The 26,932-nt window shown below is 44.9% G+C and overlaps 1 protein-coding gene across 1 annotated transcript in view; it reads right to left on the bottom strand.

Moving 5' to 3' along the window:
- Positions 1-360: 360 nt before the first annotated feature.
- LOC141106321 (uncharacterized) overlaps positions 361-26,932 on the bottom strand; it is a 44,592-nt gene continuing 18,020 nt past the window's right edge. The window contains exons 2-7 of the mRNA XM_073596995.1: positions 22,498-22,794; positions 21,813-21,926; positions 11,690-11,746; positions 8,760-8,993; positions 1,765-1,881; positions 361-605 (exon numbers count right to left, since the gene is read on the bottom strand). Coding sequence (XP_073453096.1) covers positions 531-605; positions 1,765-1,881; positions 8,760-8,993; positions 11,690-11,746; positions 21,813-21,926; positions 22,498-22,794 — 894 coding nt within the window. The 3' untranslated portion in view covers positions 361-530. The remainder of the gene's footprint in view (positions 606-1,764; positions 1,882-8,759; positions 8,994-11,689; positions 11,747-21,812; positions 21,927-22,497; positions 22,795-26,932) is intronic.

Below are 26,932 nucleotides of genomic sequence, written 5' to 3'. Positions count from 1 at the left end.
GTTTTACAGTCAATGCTGATTTTCAGTCATGTTCTGTATGTTTCTGTTGCTGAATGTTGCAGGGTAAACTTTATCACCATATGTTAAGAAAAGGCGCCATGTGATATGGTATGTTCTCCATTAAAGCTTGGATACGTCTGGAACACAGTACATTCACTGTTTTATGTACACGTGCATATTAGTATTATACACTTGTATTAGTAAATACAACCCAGAACATTGGAGCGTTTCTTACTTGTGCTCTTCTCACTTATTTCAGAACTCATGCTGCCACCAATAACACTGTTATGCTGATTTGAAGTTGAGGTTTTGTTTGTGGCTGGTGGAATTGTATGATATGTAGAAAGAAATTACAGGACATGATGTTTGTAATTTTATTAGAAGTAAAATAAAACAGATACATTTAAATATTTTGATTTGTGAATAAATTGGTGAGGTCATATCTTATAGGAAGTGTCTAATGAATTTTACTGAAAGGGCAAAAGTGTGGATTATGCGCCAGGAGGGCAGAGTGGCCAGATACCATGTGTTTAGGCAATCGAGATTTCCTCAGTAGGGCTTGGTATCAGGGAAGATTCATTACGATCCTCTCTCCGTATCATGTTCTGTAAAATAGGAAAAGTTTTTTTTTTACACAAAGTTCATACTTTTACAAGCATATCTTTGGTATTATAATAAATAGAGATTTGCAGATTAATCACTTGAAAGACCAGGTGTTCTGGCACTTTTTGTTTACAAGTTTAAATCAGTATTTTTTGCTAGAAAATTACTTATAACCCCCAAACATTATACATTTTTTTAGCAGAGACCCTAGGGAATGAAATGGCGATCATTGCAATTTTTTATGTCACACTGTATTTGCGCAGCAGTTTTGTGAACGCAATTTTTGGGGAAAAAATACATGAATGAATAAAAAAAACACCCTAATTTTTTGTATGATATGAAAGATGATGTTACGCAGAGTAAATAGATACCTAACATGTAACGGTTTAAAAATTTGCACGCTCGTGGAATGGGGACAAACTACTTTACTTAAAATTCTCGATAGGCAAATGATTTAAACTCCTTTACAGGCTACCTGTTTAGAGTTACAGAGGAGCTCTAGCACTAGAATGATTGCTCTCGCTCTAACGTTCATGGCGATACTTCACATGTGTGGTTTGAATACCGTTTACATATGCGTGCGCGACTTGCGTATGCGTTCGCTTCTATGAGCTTTCATTTTTTTTTATCATTATTTTTAATTAGTTTTACATTTTATTTGTACACTGTTTACATTTCTTTTTGATCACTTTTATGCTCGGTTCACACAGGTGCGATGCAAGAAAACCTGCAAATTCAGTACAGAGTTCCGCATCGCGCCTGAATCGCCGGAAGTTCACACTGCCCTCTACTAACCACTGTGGGTGTCAATACAAAGTTAATGGCACCCCCAGATCGGTTCGCAGATCGCAATGCCAACTGTGAATTCAGGCAGGAATCAGATTGCATGGGTGTTCATACCCATGCGATCTGATTCTGGTGCGGACAAAAAAAGGGTCCTGCAAGAGTTTGGTCCAAATGCGATGCAAATTTAGCCATACAGTTTGTATGGCTAAATGTACCATCACTGAACCACCATATATTTTTCATAAGCCTCGAAGATGGTGGTGCTTCTGACCTATGAAAGGCTTTGGGTTGGTTTAAAATATTTTTTAGCAATAAATGCCTTTCAGTTCATATGTTCTAATTCATTAAGTGTTCATTAAATAAGTTGCCACTTACCTCACATTTACAGGCAGCGAGAACCACCTCCAGTCTGTATCCCAGAATTATAGAGGAAAGACAAAGACCCCAGATCATCATAAGCAAGGACATAACATCCAAGCCAAACAGCAAGTTCTGTTCATAAAAAGGGAAGACAACTAGCATGTCAAACACTGTACGGGAAAACTCCAGACTTATCTGTTTTTGTCAATAACAGCTGGAAGTAGTTTTCTTTATGAAAAAGTTTGATGGTCAATTGTATTTACACTTTATAGACTGCTGGTTTCCTATTTGATATACAGTAGAGTAAAAGCTATTTTCAAATTAACAGACGCTTACTTGCTCAGCATCTAAATGCTTAAAGTATAGCCCAAAGAGAAGAAAAAAAAAATAGCGTCAGACTAGCATGAACAGGAGCACAGGGAAGCCGGGCAAGTGGGGGTTAATATATTTTGTCAGGCAACATGGGGCTGCAGTGGATTGGGCGTGGGGGAGGAACTGTAGAAGTCAGGAGTGAGGGAGGTCAGGGGGAACCGGACATCCAGTTAGCACACAAGGAGGAGAAACATTCCGAGCAAGTGCCCCTCCTCTGCATCTCTGTGATGTCTGATTCCCGGCACCTAGCAGCACAGCTCCGCTCGATGGCGGATTCCATGAGGACCGATTGGCTGCAGAGCCAGATCACAGCCATGCTGGGGACAACTGCCTCCGATCCAGCCGGCACACAGGTGAGACGCGCTCGACGAGCACGCTCCCCGAAGCGATTCAGCCCCTCACATTCCCCGCGAGCTCAGCGCCATGCAGGGAGCCCGGACTCGGACCCTCCAGCCAAGCCATCTATGGCTAGTTAAGGCGCGGGTGCTGGGAGGAATCCCCGGCGGGGGCGGAGCTCTGTGGGATGGGGACACAGCCCTACACCAACCCCGGTCCCGGAGAGGAGGAAGACCCGCAAGAGTGCAGTCCCATCCCTGGTGGGAATAGCGGCGGACAATGGCATCTCAGAGGTCACGGCCAGTCGGGCGGAGCAGCCGGAGGCCCCATCACACCCGGATCCAGTTGGGATCTGAGGGCCTCCACAACTGGTCGGAGCAGCAGGGCCCCACCCACCAGTGGGGGGATGAAGAGGAGCCTCACAGCAAAGGCCAGGCTCACCAGTCCCTGGGGAGAGAGGCGCAGGAGAGACCGCAAGCAGCCAGGGCCTTCTGCGAGTGGCGTATCCTCGCCAGTCCAGACTCCGAGCGGTCGCCAAGATTCCTCCCGCTCTAAGGGGGAGTTGTCCAGTGCCGAAGAGGATATTCATCCACGGAGGATGGCAATGGTGGATTCCAGATTGGCGGCTGTGGGATCTCGTTCTAGTTGGCCTGGTAAGTCCTTGTCTAAACTTGTCCCTTCTTTGCAGCTTTCTGTGTCCCCTGTGTCGGATTCTAGCAGTGGGCAGGCCCCCCCCGGGGTTGGTCCTGGTATCCTTTCAGATATAGTAGGCGGGGCCTCTTCCCCTCCCCCACCTCGGAGGGCGGGTGATTCCACGGCCATACATGACCTCTTGGTCGGGCTGCGTTCTTTGGTTCAACGCTTTGACGTGGGCGCGTTGGCGAGCTCTACGCCGGTGTTGGCTTGGGTTCCGGATGCGGGTCGTACAGTGACCCAGGTTTCAGAGACTCTGGTGCCTGTGCCTGGTCAGGGGTCAGTGGCGGTAGTGTCACCAGGGGATACAGTGGTTTCGGGGTCAAGTGTCTCTGCCCCAGCGGACTCTGCGAAGGAAGCTAGTAAAAGTACGAACTTGGTTCACACTCTTTTGCTATCTGGATTCCATTAGCGAGGTCCAGAAGATTTATGGGGGCGTGGCTTGGTTGCGGTACGATGAACAATTTTGTCAATATAAGGCAATACGGCTCTCGCTGCGCTGGGATCATAAGAACATCAGTTTGTGGATGAAACTTATGTCCTCTCCGCGGGCCTCTTCGTTTTTTCCAGCAGGGGCCTGGAGTCCGACCGCCCCTGACAACCGGTCGCAGAAAAGGTGGGGTCAGTGTTGGCAGTTCAATGAAGGATTCTTGCAGGTTCAGCACCAGCTGCAGATACAAACATGAATGCTCTCACTGCGGGGGGGGGGCTCACCCCCTATCCCGTTGCTTTAGGGCAGCAAGGCGATGCTGCAGGAAAAAGGCCAGACTCCAGTGAGGGTGGACAGGATGTCCCCCATTCTAAGTAGATATCTGGATCAGTTGGCAGCTCGGTTGTTACAGGTGGGTTTCATGGAAGGTTTTTTTTCCCTTGCTCCCTTCCTCAGATTCGCCCTGCGGCTGACAACTTGCGGTCAGCTAGGTTACACTTCGAAGTGGTTTCTGAGAAACTCGCTAAGGAGATGTTAATGGACCGCATGTGCGGCCCCTTTTACTCATCCCCCTTGGATAATTTGATGGTCTCGTCTTTGGGTGTTGTTCCGAAGAAGGAGCCCAATAAGTTTTGCCTGATCTTTCTTTTCCTAAAGGCGGTTCAGTTAATAACGCCATTGATCCTGAGGCGTGTGCGGTGTCTTATACCTCGCTTGATGCTGCCGTGTTTTGGGTACAGCACTACGGTAAGGTTGCCCTTATGGCTAAAACCTATATCGAATCTGCTTTTCGGTTACTACCGGTTCACCCGCGCAGCTTTCACCTTTTAGGTTGCAGATGGTTGGGGGCTTTTTATGTGGATCGCTGCCTGCCGATGGGCTGCTCCATCTCTTGTGCCTTTTTCGAGACCTTTGGTTCATTTCTCGAATTGGTGGTGCGGGATGTGGCGGGGGTCAACTCGGTAATTCATTACCTGGATGACTTTCTATGCGTTGGCCCTCCATCCTCCAAGTTATGTGGTATTTTGCTGGCTACGGTACAGGACCTCGCAGAGCGTTTTGGTATTCCTCTCGCGGCACGTCAGTTATCAAGTTCCTGGGTATAGAGATTGATTCCTGGGCAATGGAGTGTCATCTGCCTGACGACAAGCTAGATGGCCTGAAGGAGGAGGTCCGTTTGGCCTCGGAAAAACACAAGATTCAGCTCCGAGAGCTATAGTTGCTTCTCGGTAAGCTCAATTTTGCATGCGTATCATGCCAATGGACAGAGTTTTTTGCCGCCGGCTGTCTGCCACCACTGCGGAGGTTAATTCGCCCAGACATTTCATTCGGCTTACTAGAGAGCATAGGGCTGACCTGTGGGTGTTGAATTAATTTTTGGGCGATTTCAATGGCCGGTCCATCTGGATGGAAGGGCTGGTCAGCAACTACGATCTTGAGCTTTTCACTGATGCTGCCGGATCCACTGGATATGGAACATTCTTAGGGGATCGGTGGAGTGCTGAGCGCTGGCCCGCCAAATGGCGTGAGGCGGGATTCCTAAAAAATTTGGTGCTTCTGGAACTCTTTCCTTTGGTGGTCACCATATAGCTCTGGGGAGAATTGTTTAGCAACAAGAAGGTTTGTCTCCACTGCGACAACTTGGGTGTAGTGCAGGTTATCAACTCTCTGTCGCGGTCCCCCCTCTGGTTATACGTCTATTGCAATATCTGGTTTTGTGTTGTATTCGGAAAAATGTTTTTCTGTACGCTGTGCATATTCCTGGAATGGAGAATACGGTGGCTGACGCTTTCTCCCGCTTTCAGTTCCAGGACAGGTTCCAGGAGTTGGTGTCTGGCGCGGAGCAACAGGGAACCCCTTGTCCTCCTCGGCTGTGGCGGATTGCGGTGGAATTTGCCGCCGGTTTGATACAAAGCTCCTTGAACGAGTCGACATGTTCCTTCTACAATAAGGTCTGGAGGGAATGGGGGGGAGCTGCTACAGTGGGCGGGGGTTGACATGGACAGTTCTCAAGTTAGACATCTGGTAGTTTATTTCGTTTGTCTGTGTTTTGTGGCTGGCGTATCTATTTCTGCCATGAACCGAAAATTGCCTGGCCTTCCTGTTCAAATTGCAGGGCATTCCCGATTTTACCAAAGATTTTTTGGTAAGACATGCCCTGAGAGTTTATCAGAAGGGTACTCGACGGCCGGCCTATTACTTTTGATATCCTGCAATCATTGTTTTTGCAGATGACGAATGTTTGTTCGTCATCTTTGTTCGTGCAGCTTCGCAAATTTGCTATTCTGGGCGGCTTTTGCTTTGGCCTTTTATGGAGCCCCCTAGGGTGGGTGAGCTAGTTAGTCTGTCCAAGGCTGCCTCTGGGGGATTGTCTGTGGTGAACATACGCTGTGATGGCTCTTCTGTCATGCTCTTTATCCGTCGATCTAAGGTGGACCAAGGGGGAAAGGGGGCGCACATTAGGTTGCTGCAGATTCCTGGTTCGCCCATATGCCCTGTTGCCGCGGTGGTGGAGTACTTGCGGCTTCGCCCAATAGTGGCTGGGTCATTTCTCATCCATTTGGATGGTTTGGCTTTGTCTACTTTTCAGTTTGTGTCGGTTCTACGGCGCTGCCGGCCTTGAGACCAGTAGCTTTTCCTCTCATTCTTTCCGCATTGGGACAGCCACTGGGGCAGCCCGGTGGGGATTGTATAGCACAGTTATAAAACGTATCGGCAGGTGGGAGTCATACAGGTTCAAAATTTATGTTCGCCCACACTTGATTTAATACCCCTGAGTTTATTGTGGAGTCTTGTTGTTTTTTCCCTATTGCATGTCTAGTCGTTTAGTCAGTGTAGTTATGTTCTATGTTGTGTTTTATGTCTTCTATTTTCTTTCAGATCATGTTTGCCTCGTGTGGATATTGGGACACTCCTTTGTTCATTGGGGGGCTAAGAGGGTGGATGTTAGGCTTAATGATCATCAACTAGGCTTCCCCAGATCTGAGGCCAGCATTAGGTGCATAGGTGTTCCGGGGCTGTTATGAAGCAGGGTGGTTCCGGAGGTGAAAAGGATCGCGAGATAGGATAGGGCCCCCGACATCTTGGTCATACATGCTGGAGGCAACGATCTGGGTGTTAGGTCCAGCATACACCTCATACGGGACGTCAAGTTTGCTCCATCTGCAGTTGGCCTTTCCTAATATGGTGGTGGTGTGGTCCGAGATGGTAGGTTGCATGACCTGGCGTCTTGCCAGCTCAGTAGCAAAACTGAACAAGGCCCGAGTAAAGGTTACCAAGGAGGTTGGGAGGTTTATAGCACGGAACGGTGGTGTCGTAGTGAGGCATCGGGATCTAGAGGTGGATACGTGGCGATACCTCCGCAGTGATGGGGTCCATCTGAATGCCGTGGGCATGGATCTGTGGTCCCTGGGTTTGCAAGATGGGATACAGCGAGCATTACATTTTTGGCGGGGCACAAAGGTGTGAGGTTTCACACTTTGCGCTGTGGCGGTTGGGTCTTTGGAGGCATTTTAAATAACCTGCTGTATTAGATGATTGGGACACATCTAAGGTACAGGTCCCCAGTGGAATGCCAGTTATGGTGATTAACTGGGAGTTACAATGGTGTATCTGCAGAATGTGGTTCATCCCCGTGCCAATGTAGTGCGGCAGGGACCGTTGAAATAGTTTACGCAGATACAAGGAAAATTTTGATACTTGGTACCTCTAAGGATCGGCAAACAAAAGGTTATGTTTTGTTTGTAACATTAGTTTACATAATTATTAATTTTATTAAAGAGGCCGAAAACAGCCATTTTACTCCAACCTTTGTGTCAGTATACTTTTTGGTAATTATAGTGGGGGCAATAAGATCGGGGGGTACCGTAATGTAGGATACAAAGAGTCAGGATACATCTGGGGTACCTTTTTCAAGCAAACCTGTGTTTTACCCTTGCATTGTAAACCCCCCCCCCCCCCCCCCCACTGTGTTCAGCTGCGTGGATACGAGGAAAAGAAGGCATGTGTAAGTTCTGAGTCACTCTAGTTAAAGCTCACATACCATAAGTATGACGGTTGGCTATACATCCCAATGTGACAGTTCTGGGCCAATTACCAAGTATCAGCAATGTCACATTACAGGAAGCTGAGTGGGGCACATGTCCCACATATCTGGAAGGACCAGAAAAGTTCTTCACCCACAGCAGCTTAATAAAGTGTCAGGGGAGTCACTGAAGGCGTGTTACCTACATTAGTGTCCCCTCCCCACCTGCAGGCTACTGATTGGATAATGAAAGAACAGCAGCACACTTATTACTCACACTACTGCTCCCTCTCCTTGCTAAGCTCATGTCTTTACATCAGAGCCCAATAGTCAATTAGCTAGTGCTGCCTCTTCCTTTAATTACTGCTATGTGGAGGACTACAATGGGCTGACCATTTTTCACCCAACTCAGGGATGTTTGCAGGACACCCTCTGCTTGAATTTCAGTGGACTCCTGTTGAATCGGCTGAAACTCAAGCCATTTTTGGGAACCTCTAATGAGACACTGCCATTTTTCCTATTCAGAGCAAAGTGAAAAACCTTCACCACCATATTCCATCAAAAGTTAGAACATGGGGCAGTGCTGTAGTATAATTGGAATAAAGTGTGCTATATAAAGTCCAATAAATTAAGTCCAAATATATCACACCAGTGAAGAAAATAACCCAGTGTCTGAAAAATTTGCTTCAATGTGCTTGCGCTTTTAGCATTTTAGGAGTTAAGCAACAGTAAAAACAGTAGGCAAGTGAGTTGTTCAGCCAATTTGTATTGAATGGAGAAAGGAGAATATCCCAGATGTGGCAGCCTGGTAAATCTTATGTGGTCATTAAATAAGTGTGAGGAGCAGGGGTGGCCAAGGCTTGATCACAGCCTGCTAAGAAGGGATTCATGACCTGAGGCCCTTGGTGTGTGTGGCAGTGAAAGTGACCCTTCCTGTCTGACCCCTTTTGATGCTCTCAGTTTCTGTAACTTATGTAGGTAAAACTACTGCTGTATCTGGAGTGTCTCTTTCTTGGTACTGATCATTAAATACTGAGGCGTACTGTGCTGAGCCCTAATATCACAATCACCATCATCCTATATATCTTGAGTTTTAATAATTGTTTGCCAGATGTAAACCCAATGACATTTACAAGAGTACCTGGGACACAATACCTGGGCTTGATGAAAGCCTCTCTTGCAGCTCTCCATTTCCCATTCTGATAGCTGATAATATCTTGGAGCGTTGCCATAGAAAAACTGGTCATAATAATGGGGATAACGGCTTTGGGAGACGTTCTCACACAAATGGACCAGGTTGATAGTCCAACCATTGTCATTACTTATGAGGAATGTTGCAGCAATAGAGACAGCAAGGCTAACCAACATTGAAATGAAGGCAAGAACCTCCTGCAAGGAAGAATAAAACAAAAGATTTTTTCATAATAATATTTAATATTCACTATGGTAATATGGCATTAGCTGCGAGCAGCTGTTTGCATGTTTGGCAGATGTAGGTGTAGGAAATCCAGCTGTCAATCCAGCACTGAGCCCAGGACAGGAATCCATTAGCTCCTGGTCTTCCGATCCTGCTACAGAGTGCTCTATAATACAATGTAGCTACAATGCATCCAGATTTTAGTAAAACTGGAAACCCAATGATGTAACCCCTGATGTCAATAGTATTTCCTGAAAACTTCAGTGACCACTTTAACCGCTTGCCAACCGCTGCACGAACATTTACGTTGGCAGAATGGCACGGACAGGCAAATGGGCGTACAGGTACGTTCCTTTAAATTTGCCGTCGTGTGGCGGCACGCACGCGACCCTGCCGCGAGCTCCGTGAGTGTGATCGTGGGTCCCGCAGACTCGATGTCCGCAGGGATACCCGCAATCGTCTCACAGAGAGGAAAAATGGGGAAATGCTGATGTAAACACGCATTTCCCCATTCTGCCTAGTGACACTGACACTGATCACCGCTCCCTGTGATCGGGAGCGGTGATCAGTGTCGTGTCACACGTAGCCCACACCCCCTGCAGTTAGAATCACTCCCTAGGACACACTTAACACCTGCAGCACCCCCTAGTGGTTAACCCCTTCACTGTTAGTCACATTTACACAGTAATAAGTGCATTTTTAATCGCACTGATCGCTATATAAATGTGAATGGTCCCAAAATAGCGCCAAAAGTGTCCGATGTGTCCGCCACAATGTCGCAGTCACGATAAAAATCGCAGATCGCCACCATTACTAATAAAAAAAAAAAATTATTAATAAAAATGCCATAAAACTATCCCCTATTTTGTAGACACTATAAATGCGCAAACCAATCAATAAACGCTTATTGCGATTTTTTTCACCAAAAATATGTAGAAGAATACGTATCGGCCTAAACTGAGGAAAAAAAATGTTTTCTTATATATTTTTTTGGGGATATTACCCAAGTATCCGCCCCCCCCCCCCTCGAAAGGTGCCAAACGGAGGGGGGGGGGAGGAGACAAACTAGTGTAAGTTCCACTTTTGGGTGGAACTCCGCTATAAGTCTTATGCATTACAGAAGAGAAACATACTATTTTGTCACTACTCCTGGCTCATTATCATCCACAATTCAGAAATAGTAAATAAGATAAAATGAAAAAAAAAAAACAAAAAAAAACATAGAAACCAAAAAGATTAAGCAAACAGAGAATACAATATAACAATTTAATTAGGCATCAAGCAGAGTGGAAGGAAAGCACACAATATCCCATCTTCTCACATCATGCCTCTCCAAAGGCAAACATACCGAGGGAGGAGACGCTGAAATAAAGCCCTTTTAATGCTAGCGTAACCTGCCCCTCGCTCCATAATCCAAAGACATGAGATAATATATAGAAGGGATTGCTCTACTGACGTTCATCATCCAATCATGTGCAAGCAAAAAATTTTAGTTTTTTATTTTCCTTGCATGTGATTTGGTACTCTTTGCAAAGTGCAGCTTTACCTCATTTACTAAACTCTGGAGCAACTGCACTTGCAGAGTGCAAATGCATGTTGCAAAGTGCAAAGTCTAAAGTCTATTTGCCTTTAGTAAATCAACCCCTATGTGACATTGACTGGATTTACACATTTTACCATGCATTATCTCAACACACATTAATGCACAGTACTATGCACTTTAAATAAGTTGCCATGCTTTTAGAATGTTCAAATGCACACATAGGGATTGATTTACTAAAGGCAAATAGACTGTGCACATTGCAAGTGCATTTGCACTCTGCAAGTGCAGTTTTCCAGAGCTTTATATATGAGGTAAAGCTTCACTTTACAAAGAATACCCAATCACATGCAAGAAAAATACAAAAAAAAAAAAAAAATTTTCTTGCACATGATTGGATGATGGAAGTCAGCAGGGCTTGCCCTTATTTACTAAGCTCTGGACTAACTGCATTTGCAAAGTACACAATCTATTTTCCTTCAGTAAATCAACCCCATAGAGTAGCTGCAAATTCACCTGTACTACAGTACACCACAACACACTAAGGTGCATTGTGAAAGGTTATGTTGCTGAAAGTGCTGCAGGGACATTCTTTTTTCATGCATTGTGGTACAATGCACAGCTCCCAACTGTCCCTGATTTAGAGGGACTGTCCTTGATTTGGAACAAAGTCCCTCTGTCTTCCACATTTGCCCCTCATTTTGGTCTGATTTATATAGCTGTATATAAAATGCACTATTTATCAAAAAGTGTTTCCCAGTGCTAAACCTTTTATCCAGTTTCTAAATGGCTGCATTTATAAATTCCAAAAGCCAAAATAAAGGAAGAGTAGTGGATAAAAAAATCACTTGTGGGTTTAACCAATAATTTTTTTTGTTCAAGGGGGTGCACAGGGGGTGTGTCCTATGCCTACATAGTTTTGCTAATAGGTGTCCCTCATTCCCATCTTAGAAAGTTGGGAGGTATGCAATGCCAGCCCATTCAAGATGAACAAGCTGCCTTAACGCAGCACTCTTCCATGCAGGAAATGCATGCAAAAGTGTGAAGGGGACCTTGCTCGTTTCCAGATGGATTAGCTCCAGCTGTAAACAAGAAGGCAGGCCTGAAATTAAATGGAGAAGTACTTACCCAAAATGCTTTTGGATATCTATAGGCCACAACATTCAGAACTCCACGACCAATGAACTGTTAGGAAACAAGCAAAAGTAAAAACATAATGGGATTTTGCAAAGCACAAAAATAGTATATTGTTAAGAGATCTAGAGATAAAAACGAACAACTGAAGTTGAGGGCAAAAATAAAAGAGGAGTGGGAGACAGTGAAAGAAAAGTCTGTGGCAGAAATGAGTAGTGCCAAATGTAGGGGTTTAACAGAATGGACACAAGGACAAATCCCTCAATGTTTTGGTGAGCCGTTAACAATCAGTATTTAGGTTTCCTACTACTAGCCTGTGGGTGTCTGCCACAGACTTGGGAAAAGACCATCATGAAGACATACAGGTGCATCTCAGAAAATTTGAAAAAAGTTAATTTATTTCAGTAATTCAATTCAAAATGATTTAGGGCTGCTGATAGAAATCATGGGGCCCCATACAGCTTACCTAACAAGGCCCCCTACCACGAAAATATCAAATTATATTTTTGCTAAAATGCCCATGATGCTATGGTTTGCAGCCATGGCAGAAATGATACCCCCCGTTGAACAAGACCCATTGAAGTGAATAGTGGCACTATCTGCACCCCCACAGTGAGCGATCGCTCACTGTGTTCATTCAGGATAGTGAGCCCCCCCCCCCCCCCCCCCACAAGGTGGTGCAGGTACTAGAACAAATCCCCCTGCAGTGAAACCAGAGGAAGAAAAGAAAAATTGAAGCCAGTAGCACTGCACAAGAGTCAAAAGTGTCAACAATAAGGCAGTACTGCTGGCCCCCCTTTTGAGGCCTTGTGAGACCTGGGCCCAGTACAGGAGGGCTGGCTGTACTGCCTAATCAGCGGCCCTGTATAGATTAATTACACACAGAATTATATATTTCAAGCATTTCTTTCTTTTAATTTTGATGATTATGGCTTACAGCTAGTGAAAACCCAAAATTTTTTATCTCAGAAAATTTTAATATTACATAAAACAAAAGCAATGTTGGCTTACTAAAAAGTATGTCCATGTACAGTATAGTAGGCACTCAATACTTGGTCAGGGTTCTTTTGCCTGTGGCACTGCCGAGGTGTTATGGAAGCCCAGGTTGCTCTGATAACGGCCTTCAGCTCGTTTAATGATCATGATACCATGATCATCAAACCAGGCATTCGTACTTTTGGCATCAGCATTTCTATATAAACTGGTCAGCAGGGGGAAATATGAAGTGCTCTCGAATTTCCTGGTAGAGGGCTGTGCTGACTTTGGACTTGATAAAACACCAACACCAGCAGATGATAACCATAACTTTCCACACTCTATACCTTCTCAGCTGCTGCTATACAGGAACATTGAGGAAAACCAGCACTGGGTTGGTTTACTGCTTGATCTTCTACCAGACTGAATTTAAAGTTACAGTCCAAGGAAAGAAGAGAAAGGGGGTGCAAATGGACATGTAACTGTTGTGGCCATAGCTCCCAACTGTCCCTGATTTGGAGGGACTGTCCCTGATTTGGAGCAATGTCCCTCTGTCCCTCATTCCACCTCATTTGTCCCTCATTTTGGTCTGATCTATACAGTTGTATATAAAATGCACTTTTTATCTTTTAAAAAGTGTTTCCCAGTGCTAAACCTTTCATCCCATTTCTAAATTGCTGCATTTGTACATTTTAAAAGCCAATATAAAGGAATAGTACTGGTAAAAAAAAAGTCCTTGTGGATTTAGTTAACCTTTTTTTTGGTTAATTCTCCTTTAAGGGGGTGTGGCGGGGAGCGTGTCCTATGCCTACATACATTTGTTAGTAGATGTCCCTCATTCCCATTTCAAAATGTTGGAAGGTATGGTTGTGGCTTGTCTATAAGGAGAAATGAATGATACAGCTACTGACCAATAGTGTGTAAGGAGGAAAGGATATACAGTGTATCAGAATCAAAGTGAAGAAATAACAGTAAGCACGGGTTCACACCTATGCGAATTAGATGCGGCTTACACCGCATCTAATTCGCAGGACATTTTAAAATACATTCATATGAATGCATCTGGTTCACATATGTGCGTTGCATTCGCACTGCGCATTGCACAAAAAACGTGTGCGTTTTTTGGGCATTGCGGTGCGAACTACAAGCCTATTATCTCCTATGGGAACGCATCTGATTCGCAGATGCATTGCGTTCTGAACAAGGATTTTCTCTTTCTCCTCACTACACCTCCCCCTCCCCCCCCCCCCCCCTCCCTCCCCCTCTCCCTGCTCTCTAATCCTGAGCAAAAATGCAATGAATCTGTTGAACAGGAGATTGTTATCTCCCCAGTGAAACCTGAGCTTCAATTCGCACTGCACAAGTGTGAAACAGGGCTTAGACACCACACTATATATAAGGAAGTGAGAGAATAACACAGGAAGGGCCAGTAATGTGTGAAGAGAAAGGTGGTGCTCTTAGCTGGCATGCTGCTTGACTAGTCTGTGTTTGGCACTTCTAGAATACAGATACTCACAATTAGGTATATAAAACTTATTTTTAAACATAATCTCCCTTTAATTCAGTCAATCATTTTTTTTAATTTAGTTTATTTTTACAGTGTACAAAAAATAGGAATTTTGATTTACCTGTAAATTCCTTATCTTGGAGTACAATACAGGACGCACGACTGTTCATAAACGATGGGTTATATGCACGCTAACTTCAGGTGATTGGACACTGGCAAAAAAATTTGCTAGGGCCTCCCTAGTGCACACTCATATAACTCTGCGCAGACTGGGAGACTCCAGTTTTTTAGCAAGCTATAAGGAGTGAGGAATTTACAGGTAATTCTAAATTCCTAGTATCTTAATCCTACAGTACAAGACACAGGACTTCTATTCACAGACTGTGGAACTTTCCCAGCAATAACCTAAGGGGTTGGCAACAACATACCAAAACAGAACTGCCAACAGGCCCACAAAATCACAATGGCTAAAGAACCCAAAAACACTCAGAAAACAGCTTGAAGCACCTTGCAGACGAAACGCACATCATCCGAGTCCTGAACATCCACAATAGAACTTGGAGAACATGTGAACAGAGGGCAATTGAAAGCCTTGAATATCTGGGATACAGATGCTTGATACCGAAAAGCCGGATACATCAGCAGCCCCAGCTCTGATGAAGAAAGGGAGGAAACTTTCCCTAAAGGGTGTAGGCCTTAGGAGAATAATGTCTTCAATGAGGTGAAAAGAAGAAACCACCTTTGCAAAAAAAAAAAGCAAAAAAAGAAAGACCACCTTCTGTCAGTACAAAACAAGAAAAGACCCTTTACAAGAAAGAGATGCCAGCTCAGAAATGTCCCTAACAAATGTAATGGTAAATGAAGGGCAACCTTACATGTAAAGCCTTCCAAACCAATGTCTCTAACCTGTTCAAAGCGGGGTCTCTGAAGGACAAGATTGAGATCTCAAGGTGACACAGGAGGTCCATTTGGGAGATTTATTTTAGCAAATCCCTGAAGAAAAGTCTTGTTAGGCAAGAGAGAAGAGAATGGATAAAACAGAAACCTGTCCCTTGAGGGTGCTCAAGACCAGATTGGTTTTTACTGCTCCCTGGCTGCCTGTGTGAAGGCGTCCTTACAAGCAGGCTCAGCAGTATAAGCTTTTAGCCAGGGGCGGACTGACCATTGAGCCACTCGGGCACTGCCCGAGGGCCCTGGGCCACTAAGGGGCCCCATCAGGGTTGCCAGCCTCAGTAAAACCAGGGACAGTATGTATAAATCTGTGTTTTTTTTACATCTGTCTGTGTATACATGTATGTGTATACTGTGTGATTGTATACTGTGTGTGTGTATACTGTGTGGCCCCATAATCCCCTATTGCCCGGGGGCCCCATGAGTTATCAGTCCGCCCCTGCTTTTAGCCATAAAGTCCTGTGCATATGCACAGAGATGAAAGATAATTTAGAGAATTAGCAAATTATATTCTCTAGAACGTAAACATAAAACAATAAGGCTGACAGCATTAGCTGTAATTGTTCTATTAGAACAGAATCATCAAAGAAATGTTGTTGGTCTCTGTTAATTTGTCTTCTCCTGTTAGGAATAGTCTGGCAATTGCAATTAAACATGGCAGTTATCGCTGGCTACAGGACTGGACCTGCAAGAGCAAATAAGGCCTTTAAAAGGGCTTCAAAATGCCTATCAACAGAACCCTTAAAGGAGAGAACATTCTCAATAGAAATTGTAAGGTGTTTTTTGATAAATCTCAGAAACAAAAGTTTAGGAGGAGGGAATACCCTCTCAGGGTTTAGCCAGTCCTCAAAAAGTGCACAATCAATCTGTGCGAGTATTGGAAACGTTTTTCCTAGCCAGGCTCTTAGTGTCCATAGGGGCTTCTTTTGGCTGTGGAGAGTCATTTGCTATTAGGCCAAGATAAGTGTACACTGCGTCGATGAATGTGTCCACAGCAGAGAACATTTGGTGTGAAACTGTAGCTTGTACCTCATAAAAAGTAGGGCAAAGAACATACTCTCCAATACTTCCCTCCATAATATCCTCAAGAAAAGGAGGTTCCACCTCTGATTCCTGAACCAAAGGTTCTAAAAGCGCCAACATTTTTCCAAAGAGTTCAGACATAGTGGCAGAGAAATCTGCTTTTGTCAGACACATCGCATGGTGTGTGCCTCAGAAGGAGTTAAAATCAGAGGAGGGGAGCATTGTCACAACAGGAAATTGCTCTGGGACAAAGGAACAGCTATCATCCTGAGTGGTTTTAGGAGTTTCCTGTGTGCAGAATGCATGTATTTTCTCTTTTTTACAAGCTCCCTTGCGTCTGTGACCCCCCCATTGCTAATTGAGGGATCTCCAGTAGTATGAAACGGAGTTTGGACTGGATGGGGTTTTGCTTGTACAGGATCCAATATAACCCAAGCACTGACTGTGTTCTTGTGGCTGTGTCTCTGTAGCAGATTGCAGTACCAGAGCAGCAATGTGCTTTATGCATTATCAGCAGAAAAGGTGGGAAGGTGTCAGCCCAGAGATGTGAGGTAATTACCTCATTCTCATGACACTAAGTATAGATAGAAGGTGATAAAGCCAGATTAAAACTGCTTACAGCAAGAAGAGCTACTGACAAATATATTAGGGGCACCACAAAGTGAATGACTCCCCATTCATCTGCCGATAAAACCACATAATATGCTACGCATTGCAGTTTGTCTTATTACAATGTGAACTCTATTAATTTGCAAATGCCAAAAAATTAATATAAGCGGCGCTGGTGGTAATGGTAAGTGACCATGTGTTTGACCAGTATACTAAGTGATATCAAGAGCACAGATTATATTTATCACACAAAACAATAATTAGTATATAACATATAGCCACCCTGTGTCACAAAAATATATAAAAATGAGGTTGTAGAAATAATGTTGTAAAGTCCATCAATAGGAAAGACACCGTGAATGATGTGCAGATTTCTAAGAAATGTCCACCAAAATCAAACGTGCCAGCGATTCCTCTCCCTTCAGATTCAAAACTCACCGGATAAATATGCCTCACACTCTCGTGTTTTGGCAAATAAGCGTGATAAACCTTACAATCAGGTTTAAACGAAAGATCCAAATTCCATCCGTGTGTATACCATTTCACTCCACATGCAAATAAAAAATGCACTGATAGTGTAGTAACGTAAAACCATTTTCACTGTCTAAACTTCAAACATTGCACTCACATAAAATCTCTTTAAACCGAGCAAAAAATCACATCATCTCCCAATCCTCCTGTGTAAACGCCCAACACCAGATGCAATGATGGTCACGGCGGACCCGAGGTGTGCGGATAAGGCTCTCACCACCACTCACTGATCCTCGCTAGCTCGGGCTTGGATCCCCCGCTGTCACCCTCAGACTCGATCCAGCGCGTCCTCCGTCACATGCTGCTACAGATGGATGCCGTACAGCCACGCCCCGACATGTTTCGTCATACCTGACTTACTCATGGGAGATTACAAGCCAGGAACTGGTATCAATATACCGGGAAACCCTGCCTTACCTTATCCAAAATACTGGTTCTACCAGAGGTTCTTCAGGCTAGTCAGAGTGGGCATACCCATAAATATCTTCAGGGTCTGGAAATCATAGAAATGAACCACTACACTTGTTACCAAGGTGAGCGCCTAATGCAGGATACAGTGCCCGAAGCTAACATTAATGTTTTGTAGGGGGCCCTCTATTAAAGTGGATGTAAACCTGAAATTTTTTTTTATCATACTGTAGAGTATAAAATTTCCTATCATTTGAGCCCAGTCTTGCCACACAGAGTTAATCCAGCTCTGAGCAATCCTCTTTTATTGTTCAGTGAGAAAAATCTTGACAAACTGAGAAAAACTTTGTCAAATCCTCCCCCTTGCTGTGAGTGACAGGTGATTTACATATCTCATGCACTAGCCTAAGACATGCATTATTTTTTAATCCCCCCCCCACTCCTTTCTACAGCAGCTCTGCAAGGATTGGCTGTTCCACACCTCAGCATGATTTGGCAAGCTGAAGTCATGTGGTTACTTTCCTGTCTTTTCACTGGATGTTAGAGATCATAGCAGAAGTTCAGCAGAACTTCAGTGTTATGCCCTGTACACACGGTCGGACATTGATCGGACATTCCGACAACAAAATCCATGGATTTTTTCCAACGGATGTTGGCTCAACCTTGACTTGCATACACACGGTCACACAAAGTTGTCGGAAAATCCGATCATTCTGAACGCGGTGACGTCAAACACGTACGTCGGGACTATAAATGGGGCAGTAGCCAATACCTTTCGTCTCTTAATTTATTCTGAGCATGCGTGGCACTTTGTGCGTAGGATTTGTGTACACACGATCGGAATTTCCGACAACGGATTTTGTTGTCGGAAAATTTTATAGCAAGCTCTCAAACTTTGTGTGTCGGAAATTCCGATGGAGAATGTGTGATGGAGCCTACACACGGTTGGAATTTCTGACAACACGCTCCGATCACACATTTTCCATCGGAAAATCCGACCGTGTGTACAGGGCATTAGAAATACAAAGGAGAAATGCATATTGACAAGGGGAGTGTAGAGATGGGCGGGGAGTCTGACATCACGACTCCACCCACCGAGCTCCAGACAACAGACCCACCCACAGAATATGCAGTTTTTCGGGTCTGATAACAGACAGAGGGGAGACATTTGACAGGTAAAGATACATGCAGGAGGCATGTATAGCCTTATAGATAACCCCTATGGCAGTAGTTTAGAAAGGATGACATTGGGTTTACATCCACTTTAAGGTATCACTTGGAAGGGAATACACGTACACAGGCTTCAGTAAAGTGGGAAATTTATGTAGCACACCTCACGTAGTTGCAGCTGGTGAAATAGGATCCCTCACCCTGCACAGCCAACCAAATCTTTGTTTTTATGGTTTATTGAGGGTTAATACACTTGGATGGGAATGGGAAGTTGTGGGATGCCCACTTGACTTTAGAAAAACTTCAGGGACAACCTCCTAGTATATACAGTCTATATATAGTCTCTATGTACACTCCACTTCTTCCTCCAGCACCTCACCTGCTTACAGGACTCAGCTATGCCACCCAGCAGTAATTTGTGTAGCAAAGGCCCATTACAGGTAGGGACCCCAGGCCCCTATACTTGTAGAACAGATAGGTTGACACAGCTCATACTTTCCCAGCACTTTCCTCCTGCGGTCACCGATCCCAGCACCACCTCCTTAGGCCCTGCCAGCCCTCCTGGCTGCAGCAGCCCCTTTCACCAGCCCTCCTGGCCACCTCTCCACAGTCCTCCAGACTGACATTCCCCAGTCCTCCAGACTTCCACTCCCCAGTCCTCCCAGGAGATCTCCTGGAGGTGCTGACCTGCTCCCACTGTCCTCTCCTTGCTCTCTTACCTCCGGGAAGGATATCCTCCATGTGTTGTAGAGGGACCCTCCAGCACCCAAGCCCCAGGCCCAAGGTCACCCCCCCAGACTAGGGGGCTCTCTCAAGGGCCTCTGACAGCCTCCTCAGCACTCCATCTCCAATCTTCCACCAGACACACTATCCCCTGCTGACCCATGAGTATTTGTGAGGTACCTGCACCTGACAGCCCACTTGCTGGGGATTGGCTGGGGGTCTCATCAATACTTCAAGCAGGCCTTCCTAGACTCCACCCTCTACTTCTGGAAGCTTCCCCAATGTTCCAGAGAGCAGGGGAAGTTACCAGAGGTGCTGCTTGCTGAGTCATTCAGCCTCCAAGAGTCACTCAGCCCTGACCCAGATTCAACCCAGGCTTGGCTGCCAGCCAAGCCACATTTACCTACTTTAAAAACTATGTACAGTATACTAGCACACTAGCTAGAGGGTGCTCCACTTATGATTGTTCTGCAGCTGGAAAAGCTTTACTAGTGGTTGGCTGTGCTGGAGAGGTGGCAGTCTGCTGTACCAATGGATAGCACTAACTTATTGGTTGAACAAGACGGACTTGTGTCTTTTTTCAACCAGACTAACTATGTAACAATGTAACCTAAAGCAGGGAAACCTAGAGAAGTTCTTCAGAGTCAGGAAGTGTCCCTTGCACTATCCCTACTCATCGGGAACCTTTCCGTGCACTAAACACTGTCCCTAGCCAGCAGGTTCCTTTCCCTAACCTGTCCACACATTCATAGCATGCCCAAATTAGGTGGGGTCCCCTATTTAAAGACTCCCCTATTAAAATGGCTGAACTCTTGTGGGAATGCAGTATAAAATCATGTATTTACTTCCATAGAAAGGACTAACAGAGTCTCTCAGGGACAACTTTTTACCTTAACAGACTCCCATTCCCCTGTAGCATCAGTACAGTGCCACCTACACGGCAGAAGGATGCCTGCACCTGTCTACAGACTGGCCCCACAGACTGGCTCCAGTGAAGTCAGGGTATGGTCCCCAAGGTACACACCAAGGGTTACTAATCTGGAAACTGCTATATAGCCCATAGCAATAAGCAGACAGAACTTAATAGAGGTGCCAGAAAAGAGAAATTGCATGGCTTAAAATGAAAAATACCTATCCAGAGGAGAACAGGTTCATCATCTAAGGACACAAACCAAAAAACTGGAGTCTTACAAAGTGGGTGGGGTTATATGAGTCTTTACATGGGGGGAGATGGGCCTGAGCAAATTTTGTCCAATCACCTGAAAGTAGCCTGCATATAACCCATGGTGTATGAATACAAGTCCCATGTCCTGTACTGTACAATTAAGATATTAACCTTTTTTTGTAATATGAATAAATAAATTCTAAAACACAGCCAGCGGGCAAATAAACAACTTTCCTTTTGGAGTCAATGAGTGCATATAGAGGATCCCATTTTATAATGATGATGCAGTGCACAGTTTTATGAGTATGCACCTTTATCACAAGGTATACAGTATGTCCCTATTCTGATCGGGGGGGGGGGCGGCAAACTAACGCCACGCAAGCAACCCCCCACGTGGGAGACGGACGGCAGATGGGAAGGTGGCGATCACCACAAACGCCAAACCCCCCCTCCGTGGAGACAGACGGGAAGGCAACGATCGCCGCAAGCACCCCCTAACCCACCCCCAGCGTTAGATGTACAAGAACGTGGCGGTGATGCACCGCCACCCCCTGTGGGAGACTGACCTTAACTTAGGAGGCAGGGGGAAGGAAGAGCCGGGCCATTGCTTCTCCTCCTGGCTGAACAGGAAGTGTGTCCTGAGTACCAATTGGCCAGGGAGTCCTAAGACTCCCTGACCAATTGGGTCTCAACTGGGTGGGCCCAGGGCGCAGTGCTCTTTGCCCCGAGCCTACTCTATTTGAAGCCAATTAGAGCCTCAAGCTCTAATCATGTGCTTCAAAAATAAAACTATTGAAATCCATGCTCGCTGCATGTAGATTAGGGGCCGGGTGCATGGATTAGGGGGCGGCGCCCCTGCGACCCGTATGTAGGGCCGCCACGGATATGTGATTGTCTATTGGTTTTCCACCATGCTGATCTGAAATATGAACAGGAGGGGAATGTTAATAGGGAACTTGGGTAGGGGGTCCGAAGAACCCTATTGTCAGCTCTCTTAATCCTGGAGACCACTTGCAGATAACCCTTTGTAACACTGCTTTGTACATAATACTTACTGGAAATCCCACCCAGAAAAAAGTTCCATATGTCCAGAAGTACAGATTTGGCTTTGCAACAGCAAAAATTACAGCCAGCACGACAACAAAGCAACCCAAACTGATAAAGGAAGCCTAAAGAGAAAAAAAAATGTTAAATATGTACAATAACTGTGATATATACTTTGTGTAAAGTCTTGTGATTCTGACTGGTAATATAAATATACTGCCATCAATGGTGATCCAATTTCAGCCTTTTACATTTCAGGTAGTTTGTAGAAATAATGGTATTTGATTGAAAAATTACTGATGATTACAAAAGTATGAATTAGAAATAACATTTCTGTTATAATTGTACAAACTAACAATAAGAATAAAGGGCACAATCTTTCAGATAAGCCCACCCAGTCGCAGGCACACTGTCCACACAAGCTTTTGTGCATCTTGGAACGCTTCCACAGCCCACTGGCCACCACAAATCATTGACCCTGTCTCTAAAGCCCATAGTGAGAAGCTAATAGGCTTGTAGGAGACCCTATGGGCATTGCAAGTCCTATCCGGACTGCACACCAGAAAACAATTAGAAGGTATAAATTGCAGCTGTGGATATTGCTTGCTGTCAATTTTGCAGCCTTATTGCTAGTTTGTACAGTTAATACATGTGATTGATTCATTTTAAGTAGAAAGATGTGTGCTTTTTAATCACCCCAGCTCCAAGAAGTACTGCAGAACCAGTCTGTCTGTCTGGCTTTTTATCGTCACCAATGTTCTTTACCACTCCGAAAATCTTAATGGATTCCAAAAGGCCATCCAGGCAGGACTGTTTATTTATGTTGATATCTATGACTTTTCCTTCAGGAGTCTTACAGATGACTTTCCCATCCTCGGTGTTGACTGTGCTGGCTGCAGACATATTGTTTATGTTGATGCCTATGACCGGTTCCTCAGGAGTCTCACAGATGGCTTTCCCATCCTCAGTGTGCACTGTGCTCGCTGCAGTCATCTTGTGTCCAGGTTAAAATAATTGAAACATAAAAAATATTAATATTGAAAAAATATTATTATTAAAGCCTATCTATAGGGAAAGGAAAAATCCTCCCCTGCAGTGGAGCTACAACTGTACTGCAAGGTCTAATGCTCATTTAGGTCTAGGTGGGCCACAAAAAATACTTTTACTTACCTTGATCTCCCACTCCCCTGGCAACTCTCCTCTGCTCCCCTATGGTCCGGCAATGGGCTGTCCCTCAGTAACCTCACGTCCATTGCAAGGCTATGAGCTCTCCATTGGACTTAAAGAGGAACTGCAGTCTGCTCACATAATTTGTAATAAGAACATCTTTGCCATTCTGAAGCTTCCCTCCAACCACTTTGCATATTATTTTATATATACTGTGATTCTGTACTTGCCAAATATGCTGCAGAAATCTCCCTCCACTGAGTCTAGCTGCAACCATTTAAACTGTGGGCAGCTGAAGCTGCTGCCTGTTCACTTCCTGGATTTACACAGACACACCTCCAGCTCTGCAGCTCTCATTGGCCCTCTAATGACTCATTCCCCCTTCCTTCCTGCCAAACTCTCACGAGAGTGAGAGAGAGCTGTGCATGATGTCATAAGCCTAGACTTTTTACCAGACAAGAAACAGGAAGTGGGCTGTATAAGGTATTTACTGGCGGAAAAAAAAGGTTATACTATCCAAAGCCCCACTGCAATTGAGCATTTTTCCTTTGCCATTCAGCTTTAAACTAATGAAAAACAATTTCTAATTTCTTCCTCATCCAGCAGTCCCAATTAAAACAAGGAACTAACAGGTCAAAAAAGCTAATAACAATACTTGCAAAAATAAAAGACTGTACTTACCTTTCTGGCAGGCAGCCCATATCTTAAAAGCCTCCATGATGCTTCTCCTCAGTCACTGCACATTCGAACCAGCGAGAGGAACCACTGAATGCGATGAGGGAAACAGGTGGAATATTTGCAGCAGCTAGGGAACAGCACTGAACTTTTTAGGTCACATGCTGCTATTAAGGCCCCTTTCACACTGAGGCACTTTACAGGCGCTACAGCGCTAAAAATAGCGCCTGCATAGCGCCTGTAAAGAGCCGCTCCTGTCTCTCCAGTGTGAAAGCCTGGGTTCTTTCACACTGGAGCAGTGCGCTTGCAGGACGTTAAAAAAAACTCCTGCAAGCAGCATCTTTGGAGCGGTGAAGGAGCAGTGTATACATACACCGCTCCTTCACCACTCCTGCCCATTGAAATCAATGGGGCAGCGCGGCTATAAAGCAGCAGGGTTTTGTGGTGGTTTTAACCCTTTCTCGGCTGCTAGCAGGGGGGTAAAAGTGCTAGCGGCCGAATAGCGCCGCAAAATTGACGGTAAATCGTCAACGTCCCAGTGTGAAAGTAGCCTAAGGTTAGTATAGAGCAGTGGTCTCCAAACCGTGGCTCAGGGGGGCGGATGCGGCCCTTTGCTTTAATTTATCTGACCCTTGGGGCACTCAATATTCCTCCCACTGATATGAGACAGTATTCTGCCAACTTACAACAACAATGGGGCATAATTTCTCCCACTGACACCAACAATGGGGCACTATTCCTCCTAATGATACCAGTGATGGGGCACTGTTCTTCTCCTCTCTAATACCAAATGTGGTGATGTTAACGCCAACTGGAAAAATGTCCACTCTCGCTGGCCACAGTCCGGCCCCCCTAAAGTCTGAAGGATAATAAACTGGCCCCTTGTTTTGAAAGTTTGGAGACCCCAGGTATAGAAACTCTTTTTCTGCAGGTATTGCAGAAGTGACAGGGTAGTGACAGGGTATAAAACCAGTACATTTTTTCTGTCTGTGCAATAAGAACATCAGCTAACATTCAGTCCAGTGTTTGATGTTCTTTAAATTGTTGTCATTGGTTCTATCTTCTTTCCTACATACAGTGCCTTGAAAAAATATTCATACCCCTTGAAATATTCCACATTTTGTCATGTTACAACCAAGAACGTAAATGTATTTTATTGGGAAATTTCATGCGATAGACCAACACAAAGTGGCACATAATTGTGACATGGAAGGAAAATGATAAATAGTTTTCAACATTTTTTACAAATAAATATGTGAAAAGTGTGGCGTGCATTTGTATTCTGTGCCCTTTACTCTGATACCCCTAACTAAAATCTATTAGAACCAATTGCCTTTAGAAGTCACCCAATTAGAGTCCACCTGTGTGTAATTTAGTCTCAGTATTAATGCATCTGTTCTATGAAGCTCTCAGAGGTTTGTTAGAGAACCTTAGTGAACAAACAGCATCATGAAGGCCAAGTAACACACCAGACAGGTCAGAAAAAAAGTTGTGGAGAAGTTTAAAGTGTTACTAAACCCAGTAATATGAAAATAGTTCATCTTCCCCCTACCCCCACAGAGCCCACAGCTTATAAATCTTCTTTTTATATAAAAATACTGCCACTATATATACCTTTTTGGCTGAGTGCTGAGTGTTCAGGTAGGAGGAGATTTCCACTATAGCCTGTGTCTCCATGCTGTTATGGGAGGTAGATCAGCCATCAATCAAGATGTGACATCCCAACCACTGTGTTCTTTTTTAGTTACTGGACATGGAGGAGGAGGGAGGTACTGGGCTGTCATTTAGCATCTGTATACATGCCCACATGTGTGATGTCAATATCTTGAGACCTGGCTAGCTCTGAACTACAAGGAAATGTTCTCTCCAGCAATAGAGACCAAACTGAGCGTGTGCAGCAGAACTACCCTCACCGTGTCTTATCTGACCTTGCCCTGCAGGAGGAAGAGGATCTGTTCATACAGGATCAAAGAGCCTATTTACACAATGCAGAGGATTAACCCCTTAAGTTCCACAGTGAGTATAACAAGCATGCTATTCTGCACATACAGACAGATTGTACTGTTGTGGGTTAAGTAACATTTTAAAGCAGGGTTTGGGTATAAAAAAAAAAATATCCCAAGCTTTGAACATCTCACAGAGCACTGTTCAATCCATCATCAGAAAATGCAAAGCGTATGACACAACTGCAAACCTACCAAGACACAGGGCTGTTTTTCAGCGGGAACGCGGGTGACCGCAGTTCTGGCACCTCCAGCACTAAATGTATGTAATGACAAGGGGTGCTGGGGTGTGCTGCAGGGTCTGTTGATGCTGGCTGCTGGGGGGATCTATTGTCACTGGAGGGGATCTATTTTTGCAGGTGGGTCTATTGTTGCTGGCAGGGGATCTTTTGTTGCTGGGATGGGTCTATTGTTGCTGACTGCTGGATGGTGTATTGGTGCTGGCTGTGGGTAGATCTGTTGTTGCTGCCAGGGGTCTATTTTTGCTGAGGGGGTATTTTGTTGTAGGTGGTCCATTGTTGCTGGGGGGGGGGGTCTATTGCTGATGAAGCTGTGGGAGGGTCTATTGATGGCTGTGGGGAGATATGTTGTTGCTGCAGGGGGTCTGTTGTTACTGGGGGGGGTCTATTGTTGTTGGCTGTGGGGGATCTATTTTACTGCTTTTCATGTTATCATAAACAAGTTCCATACAACTTACTTAGTACCACAAATTTTACATGCTTCTGTATTCTCTAAAGGGGTGGTCCTGGGAGGTGGGTAGGGAGTGGAACCAAAATACAGTGCTCGGAGGTAGGTAAGGGCGGAGACAAGGGGTGACTTGGAGAGGGGGAGTTCCTGCACCTTTTCGCTGAGAAAAAAAAGCCCTGCCAAAACATGGTCGTCCACCTAAAATGACAGGCCGGGCAAGGAGAGCATTAATCAGAGAAGCAGCCAAGAGGCCCATGGTAACTCTGGAGGAGCTGCGGAGATCCACAGCTCAGGTGGGAGAATCAGTCCACAGGACAATTATTCATTGTGCACGCCACAAATCTGGCCTTTATGGAAGAGTGGCAAGAAGAAAGCCATTGTTGAAAGAAAGCCCTAAGAAGTCCTGTTTGCAGTTTACAAGAAGCCGTGTGGGGGACACGGCAAACATGGAAGAAGGTGAGATAAGTCCAAAATTGAACTTTTTGGCCTAAAAGCAAAACACTATTTGTGGCGAAAAACGAACACTACACATCACCCAGAACACACCATCCCCACCGTGAAACATGATGGCGGCATCATCATGTTGTGAGGATGCTTTT

The sequence above is a fragment of the Aquarana catesbeiana genome, linkage group LG08 (genome assembly GCF_042186555.1).
Source record: "Aquarana catesbeiana isolate 2022-GZ linkage group LG08, ASM4218655v1, whole genome shotgun sequence".
Lineage (NCBI taxonomy): Eukaryota > Metazoa > Chordata > Amphibia > Anura > Ranidae > Aquarana > Aquarana catesbeiana.
Note: the sequence above shows the minus strand (reverse complement) of the source record. Positions and strands in the feature narration are given on the sequence as shown.